The 8312-nt window shown below is 45.8% G+C and overlaps 1 protein-coding gene across 1 annotated transcript; it reads left to right on the top strand.

The window, feature by feature from the left end:
- Window positions 1–1883: 1883 nt before the first annotated feature.
- Window positions 1884–3867, top strand: FOXL3 (forkhead box L3). Its single transcript, XM_065733065.1, has 3 exons — window positions 1884–1990; window positions 2683–2851; window positions 3207–3867. Exons 1-3 carry the CDS (start codon window positions 1884–1886, stop codon window positions 3687–3689), a joined length of 759 nt encoding a protein of 252 aa, XP_065589137.1. The 3' UTR covers window positions 3690–3867.
- The last annotated feature ends 4445 nt before the right edge of the window (window positions 3868–8312 follow it).

Here is an 8312-nt window from a genome sequence, read left to right as displayed (position 1 = left end):
ACACCAGACTTTCTCACCAAAGCGTTTTGTAGAGTACCTAAGAGTTTAATGAAGGGTACCAACAAGTTGTGTAAACTCAGAGCAACAAAGTCAGAAACCACAAAGCCTCTGTTATGGGAATGTCAGAGAGGTAAAACCTCTCCCAAGTGGAGAACCACTGCTACAAACCCACGTGGACATGGCTTGTGTCTCGAGGACGGCTGCTGTAGAGCAGGAAAATCTTCCTGAGTCCACAGCCCACAGACTTCTTTATTTAAACCTTTTCATCTGGACAGAGTCTGAATGAAGATCAGACACTGCATATTTCATTCTTCATCGCTGAACCTGCTCCATCTTACTCAGTATTAAAGCCCTGCTAGTGCCTTGGGCAGCAGTCACTGACCCTTTGTATTAAGACCTCTGCAGTGGATGCTTCATGCATATGCCCATTGATGTATTTTAGAGTGAAGATAATTTTTTGTTTTGGATTTCTTCACTTGGCCTCGTCTTCCTCAGAAAGCACCTCTTCTGTCATGTATTTCTCCTTACTCCCTGCTACACTGCATTGTTATATTCCGCAGAAAAAGCTTTTCTTATGTCTATCTTTGCCAAAACCCCAGGAGCCCCTTAAATGTCACTTTGAAGGGCTCTTTATCATTCAGATGAATTTTCCTCTAATTGTATCCTTTAACTCCAAAAGGGATTGGGGACATACTTTGTATGAAAGATGCTATAGAAAACAAAGTTGCATTGCTAGTGGTTCTGCCTTCACATTTCGATCCACACAACACTCTGCACACCAATTTGCTTTCTCTTTTCCAATAGCCGTTTTCTCCCAGGGCTAGTTCCTGGGACAGAGCTGTCTTCAAATAATTTAATTATCGTGAGGCATACACCTTTTTAGCCCCCTCTGAAACGGTGTGTGATGTCTCCAGTTTGCATCACTTGTTGGAAAACACTCCAAAGCATCGAAAAACTATTAAACTGTTACAGCATTGGATGCCAACACACAGGGCTATTAGTCTAATTCATCCTTCAGATCAAAGCCCACACAGGCAGCTCTCCTGCCTACAGCTATTTTCCTTTTACTTTCCTGCTTGACAGTAGTCCCTCGTATCCCTCTGTTCTCCTCTCTTTGAACATACACATTTTCCTTTAGTCACGGAAATATAATTTATGTCTATTATACCGCATTATAGACTGCAGATTGGGGCGAGCGCCGGTGCTGCCGGATCGTCTGCTCAGTGTACGTCGAGTTTCCAGAAATAAATAAATAAGGAAGCCACCCCACCTCGCTGGGGAGAGCGAAAATCCACAGGGGGAGGACTGGGGTGGGGGGGGGTGGGGGTGGAGGGGGGGGGCTGCAGGGGGACTCTGCTCTCCAAGTCGAATTTCCAAGCGGGGAGCTCGAAGCACGATTTATTAGCATCATGCTGTTTGCTTTTGTCACGTCGGGATGCGGAGGGGGAAGCAGTGGCCCCGCTCCAGCCCGGACCACCCAGCGAGCAGCCCGCTACTGCTGGGCACAGCCCGCTGCCATGGGTCACCCCAGCTCACCAGCTCCAGCCTGGCTCCACAGCCCCGTTGGAAGTGAGAGCAGCAACAACAGTAACACCCTACCCCAACTCCCTCCCCACTCCCCCCACCCTCCAAAAAAAAAAAATAAAATAATAATAATAATGATTATATCCCAACAGACGGGCTGTCTGGGACGAGAGAACTGCAAAAACAATCTCCACCCCAACAGGGAGAGTGTGTGTGTACGGAGGAGAGGGAGAGTGAGGAGGGGGGAGAGAGGGAACGAGGCAGACAGAGGGGAGGGAAGAAGGGAGGAGGGAGCCCACGCTCTGAGAAACATCACTCCATCTCTCTCACTCCACGGGAGCAGAGCAAGGAGCAGAACGATGTTTGACAACACGCAGTACCCCTATAACTGCTTTAATTACGACGGCGATGATTACCCTACCTGTAGTTCTGATGAAGAGAAGAAATTCACCAGACCAGCGTATAGGTAAGAGGAAGTTTCTCCAAGTCCCCCAGCCCTGGGGAGGGTTTTTGTGCTGGGAGACAGAGAGATCAGAGCGTGTGGGGCAGTGGGGCTCCTGATCCCAGGTGTGTGTGGTGGGGCTGGGGCTGTGGTGGACAGATTTCCTCCTTCCTGCACTTGAAAGTGTTCACGGTTTGTTTCGCCTCATGTGGGGTCACAGTGCTGAGCCACCAGAGCTCAAAGAGTCTCCTCCGACCACTGTGAGCCCCAGAAGAAGGGGAATTAGATGTGCAGCATGCCAGTAGGGGAGTGGGATGCAGATATTGCTCGGTGCGATGGGAAGATGTGGTAGGTGCTGCCAGGGCAGCTGAGGTGCATGCCTCGGGCAGGCAAGGCTCCGGGGAGGGGTCCCTCTGCAGCCTTTTGGCTCACAGAAACTTTTCTGGTGGGGTTTGGGAGGTGGGTGATCTTCCTTTAACCCTCCAGGACTCGACTGCATGGAAGCAATGCCTGCATCTCATGCTGGTTACTGGTGCTGAGAGGCAGCGACCGCGCTCAGGGCTCATCCTGGGACATCTCGGGGCAGGAAAGGAGAACTTCTGGAAGCAGGAACGTGGACACACACCGACCTGTGTGGTCCTAATAACAGAGTGTGGGGGCATGGTGATGGTGTGGGGGTATGGTGATGGTGTAACTTCACGTTTTCCTTTTTTCAGCTACATTGCCTTAATTGCAATGGCCATCCAGCAAAGTCCTTCAAATAAAGTCACCCTCTCTGGCATTTATGACTTCATAATGAAGAAATTTCCTTACTACAGATCAAATCAAAGAGCCTGGCAGAACTCCATTCGGCATAACTTATCACTAAACAGTTGTTTTGTAAAGGTAAGACCTGTAACTGTGCATTTACATATGTACTGTGCATGGCTAAAAAAAAATATGCAGGGATAGTCTCATCTCTAGGAAGGAAGGAAGGAAAAAGAACAGCTGAGCCACAAATCACTTAAATCTCCCCAAGCTGTCAATTACAGAGATAAAGAGTATATCCCCATCTGATGCGTGCTAATGGATAACAAACAGAAGAGGCTGGAGTTTGCATCCTATTCATATAATGAAAGAGAATAGGCTTAAAAGTCTTGTCATATGTGTTTACACCATTCTTGAATGTAAATGAATGCAGATGTTAAGCAGCAACATCTGTAACGCATACAAACACTGAACTGCCTTTAAATAAATACAGGTTCCCAGAACAGAAGGGAATGAGAAGGGGAAAGGAAACTATTGGAGCTTTGCAACGGGATGTGAATCCATGCTGGATCTCTTTGAAAATGGGAATTACCGGAGAAGACGGAGGAGGAGGAACATGAAAAAGGAACACAAAGAGCAGAGATCAAGCAGAGGGAAAGGGTCTTCGTCCCCTGATACATCTCCTACGGACTCTGCTTTAAACAGCACTTCCTCTTCTGAAAGCATACATGAAAGAATTGGCTCACAACCAAGACTACTGGAGCCCCGTGGGTTTGCCCTAAACAGCACGGCCAGCAGGCAGAGCCTGAGCAGTTCCTCCTTAGCAAAATCGGATTCTGAAATAAAATTCAGCATCGATTACATTCTTTCAGCCCCCGACCCTTTGCCTGTCCTGAGATCTCAATATAATCTGCAAGAAAACAAATATCACCTACTGGAGGCCCAGCAGATCAATCTCCAGCTCTGGACAATGTGAAGTTATTTATCCACGGTTACAAAGTCCGGGTTGCAGTGCAGCCTGACATCACTGACATCAGCTGCCCGCCTCCTCCTCCTCCTGAGCAGCACTTGGATGGGGTTGCCCCTTCTCCAGCTGTGCTCTGTCTGTACCCAAAGAGCTGTGCTGTGCTTGAAGTACAGATAACTGTCACCAGTATCAGTCTTCGCCACGCTGAAATTCATCGTATCTTCACTTTGTTTTCTAAGCTGTCATGGACACCATTGACCATCACAGAGAGTTTCCTTTTCCAAGCAGAATCTGACAGAAGAGGCTTGCTCCTCGCCTAGTGCTTCCTTAAAGACAAAGTGAATTTGAATCCACTTTCACTGGTGGAAATTAGGGTTAATTCCACTGAAATGTATTGCTCAGCTCTCAGCTGATCTACAGCAGTGTAATTCTGTCGGTTTACACTGGCTAAGAATGTAGAAGGGTGGAGGGGTGGGGATTTCTTTCCTTCAAGTGAATCACAGGAAATCACTCTGTCTTCTCTGAATTTTGACTTTAGCATCATGCCCCAAACTGTTGTGTACTATGCAGATTTAATCCACTGTTATTTAGTAAATATAGCTATTAATACGTGTCTAAGGTATATTTTAGTTGATATTCAAGCAGAATTGTTTGAACTGTGGAGGCTGTGTTCAGGCTAACCCCATGAATGCTGGTTGCAAGGCTAAAGGATCCTGGTAGATACTGACAGATGATGTGACAGAGACATAGGGTCTCCTCACACCTCAATTTAAAAACAGAAATGCTCCCCCCCCCCCCCCCCCCCCCTTGTACTACCAGAAAATGTCTCCAGACACTGCAGGAAACCCCTTGACCACATTTCAGTTAGCAAGTATTAAGGGAGACCTGGGGTTGCAAGAAGCTGTATTCTGTGTCAGCTGAAGCCAGAATTCCACCTACCCGCTCTGAGACAAGTTGTATATTCCTACTAAAAAGATTTTGATTGATCCTTCTTGCTAGCAATTGACAAAGTGGTACCTGATGGGATTGCAGGAAAGCTGGTGAGATGAATGATGTGCAGAGAGCCGTGTTAGCTCCTGATCTCTGCTCCTAATGAAAGCCATTCCAGCACCATTACACACTGAGGGATGTTTTGGTACAGCACCTGAAGGACAACGCTGAACTCTACGTAGACTTGGTTTTTTTGTAACTTGTCCATGAGAAATCACTTCCTGGCACTGAGCGAGATCCCACAAAGCCTTGGTTTCAGTTTGACAACTGGAAACACAGCCTAAGGAAGGCAAAAAAATACAGGCGAGAATTCTGTTGGTTTTCAGCAGTTATGCAGAGAGATAAAGTTATCTTTGCAACGTGAACGAAATGAAGGTATACGAGATAAGATTAAGCAAATTGTTCTAGAGGTATGCTCAGGCATGACTTGAATTTTTATGCAGAAGCTTTGACATTTCACTAAGTTATTTTACATTGTGTCTAATATATATTGTACATTTATACTATAAATTCTTATATATTGTTATTGAGAAAGGGAGCGCTATTACTGCACTTAAATGTTGTAAAAATGCATGATGTATGGAGCCGTGATGCTGAAAGTCCTGCCGCGTACTTACAACTCACCATCAGCAGTATTTCACACTGACTGGTAATAAATGCTCACGGTTTGGGTTGGTTTTTTTTGAAAACTAGGCAACTTGCTGTCTTCAGGCATCTCTGTGGCATGGCAAATCATAGAACCATAGAAGGCTGAAAAGGACCTCCAAGATCATCCATCTTCAACCCCCCTGCTGTGGGCAGGGCGGACAACCACTAGCCCAGGCTGTCCAGAGCCACATCCAGCCTTGCCATGAATGCCTCCAGGGATGGGGCATCCACAACCTCTCTGGGCAACCTGCTCCAGTGAAAAAACGAAAGTCCAAAGTTTTTACTTCTTCAAAAAAGGCGAAATAAAAAATCATGTCAACGTCGCATCGCTACTTGTCTTCCGAACTTCCTAGGGATGACTTCTTGTCACTGAATTGTGCCTCAGTTCCCTCCAAATCTGATTCTGGGCTGCTATCTGAGTGCACAGTGTGACGTGTTAGACGTGGTCCACGTGCCATTTACACCAATCTCTAGGGACACGGGGTCACAGGTAGATGGGTTCTCATCTGAAGAGAGGTGAGACGTTGCTCCCTTAGCATGCACACATGGCAGCACGTAGGTGTGGGAAGCATGTCCTCATGGGTACTTCAACATCTGCATGCACTCACATGCGTGGTAGCACATGTGCTCCTCTCACTTCCCCCCTGCAGTTCTGTATTCATTCTTTACATGGTCTCCTTTTGCTGGTGGTTTTAAACGAGGCAGTGCTGCTGCTCAGCTGATAGTTATTGTACACATTGGCACTGTATTTGAAATACATATTTCATTGTGGTGGAGTGTGCAAATGTTTCCTGCTTATTGTTCATTGCTCCTGCTTTTAGCAAAAGGTACCTAAATGACAGCAGAAGTTCCTACTGAGCATACGTCTCACCCAGAGGAACACAGAGGCTGCTGAGACCAATGGAGGAACCGTTACGGCTGTTAAGCAATGCAGCGTAAATGCATTAGGAAAGGCAGAAATATACCCATGGAAATCCAAAACCATTTACAGAAAGATGAATTAATATTCACAAATAGCCATTTCCTTCGCTTGCAGTAAAGTACCTGCGAGGAGAGACTGTCTTTCTTGAATTTCTCTAACATATAATCAAAGAAATTTGTGTACCAATAAGTGTTAACATTTGTTTTGCAAAGGATATCAATCATATTTCAAAAAATGAAGGGACATATTTCAATTTACCCAGTGTATTATATTCTGGGGACTCCAGAAAGGTTTCCAGCACTTAAAGTGAATGGCATTTAATATAGAACAACATAACAGGGGTGAGGGCTAGACGTGACCTTATTCAAATGTCGTAGCCATTACAAAGCCATTCCCAGTGTAATTATAATTAAATACTTTATGCCTTTCTTGCAAATCCTCTGATCGATCATTGATATTAACATTAATATTGTATTACCCCCGAGCAAATGTCTCCCACACAAGTGTTATGGATCACCAGGTTTCCATTAACAAAGTTGTGAGCTATCGCCATATGCTGGCCGTGGATAAATTTACGTAAATTACCTTTTCTTGAGGAAGAGGGGAAAAAGCCTAGGTTTTTTTCTCCTTATCCCTGCACTCTGAGCCCAGTGCTATTTCTTCAGCTCCATTTGTAGCCTGTCAGCAACTTCTATATGGCCATCACCAGAGAAAAGTCTGATAGGAACATCCCCCTTTGGCGGGTGAGGGTTGCACCTCCCTGATGCCATCCCTGGGATGGCTGTGCACAGCAGACAGCATGAGTAATGGTAGTGGTGTTTGGACGAACTCTTCATTTTCAGGTGTCTTCCCAACTGCAAATGGAAACTCAGAAGCCTTGGATTTCCTAACCCCAAAAGTTAAGCTTCCCTTGGGGACAGATGTTGGCTGTCCCAAGGCTTGCAGGGGTGAGCAAACCTTTTTGTCCTGTGTTCGTAGGGTCATAAATACCTTTGCAAACGGAAAGGTGAGAGGTTTCTGTCTGGGCAGAAGCTAGGTTCAGCCTAAGTTATTATTTATCCTTCTAAAGAAAGCCTTCCCATGATAAATCAAAGATCTTGATGGAGCTACAGCAGGTTACTCTGCAGCAATTTCACTTCCAGAGACTCAGTTTCTTGGGCTTTCGTCTCTATTGTCACAGAAGCAGTTTTTGCACAGCAAGTTGATCTTCTTGCTTGAGGCTGAAATCCAAAATATTTGGGCAAAGATTTAAGCACTTTTTTTCCCCAGCATCAGCAGAGGGTCCATTGACAGACCTCTGCTGCAGGAACCTCAAACTCACAGCCAAACCTTTCCCTCATTGTGAGAGCACTAACACAAATCACGACAGCTAAAACCAAACCTTTCATTTGCCCACCAAGCCAGGTTACCTCATATCTCTGTCAGACAGAGAGACCTAACGAGTTGAAACCCATTAACTCGCTATATAAACAGAAGCTGTGCTCAAGGAGTATTTGGAGGTCAAACCTCACTAGGGAGCTGATGCTCCCCATGCCTTTGTTGCAAGGGCCCTTGTATATAAGGTCTGTGTTAACCCCATCCTGCAAATGGGCAAGAGGTCCTTGGTGTTACATTACACCTGTGCTCAAGAGGAAACCTAATGCATGCGCTTGCATCAAACCCATGCAAAAAAAAAAAAGCCTTAATCTTCACCTCTGGCAGTGTAACACATCCCTACCTGCTAGCAGCAAAACCCAAAACATGGAAATCCTATTGTGTCCTTTCCAGCTGGCCACTTTTCTCTCAGAATCCTCTGGGCTGCATTGTCCTCCCAGCTGTGTGCAAATCTTGGTAAATTCATTACCTTTGGTTCAATTGCTTTTGCTACTGAAACAGCACATGTGAAAAAGAACATTTCATTTTGTACCCAACATCACTACATGCACAGTCTGCCAAAATTTGTCAGCAACTCATCTCCAAGACAGCATCCTTTGAGCAACAAATGGTCCTTCCTCCTTATTCTGCCTCAGCATCCAGCTTCTTTCTCCAGAACATGGCTGCTGCTAGCACTGCAAGGCACAAAGGACCTACTG

The sequence above is a fragment of the Cyrtonyx montezumae genome, unplaced genomic scaffold (assembly GCF_038088225.1).
Source record: "Cyrtonyx montezumae isolate F1298 unplaced genomic scaffold, pur_monq_1.0 scaffold_16, whole genome shotgun sequence".
NCBI classification, from domain to species: domain Eukaryota; kingdom Metazoa; phylum Chordata; class Aves; order Galliformes; family Odontophoridae; genus Cyrtonyx; species Cyrtonyx montezumae.
Note: the sequence above shows the minus strand (reverse complement) of the source record. Positions and strands in the feature narration are given on the sequence as shown.

Bases quoted from the DNA above. Each gene is read 5' to 3' on its own strand.
- FOXL3 (XM_065733065.1), top strand. From the start codon at position 1,884: ATGTTTGACAACACGCAGTACCCCTATAACTGCTTTAATTACGACGGC. The intron at 1,991-2,682 runs GTAAGAGGAAGT...TCCTTTTTTCAG, and splicing joins TTCACCAGACCAGCGTATAG to CTACATTGCCTTAATTGCAA. The intron at 2,852-3,206 runs GTAAGACCTGTA...AAATAAATACAG, and splicing joins TAAACAGTTGTTTTGTAAAG to GTTCCCAGAACAGAAGGGAA.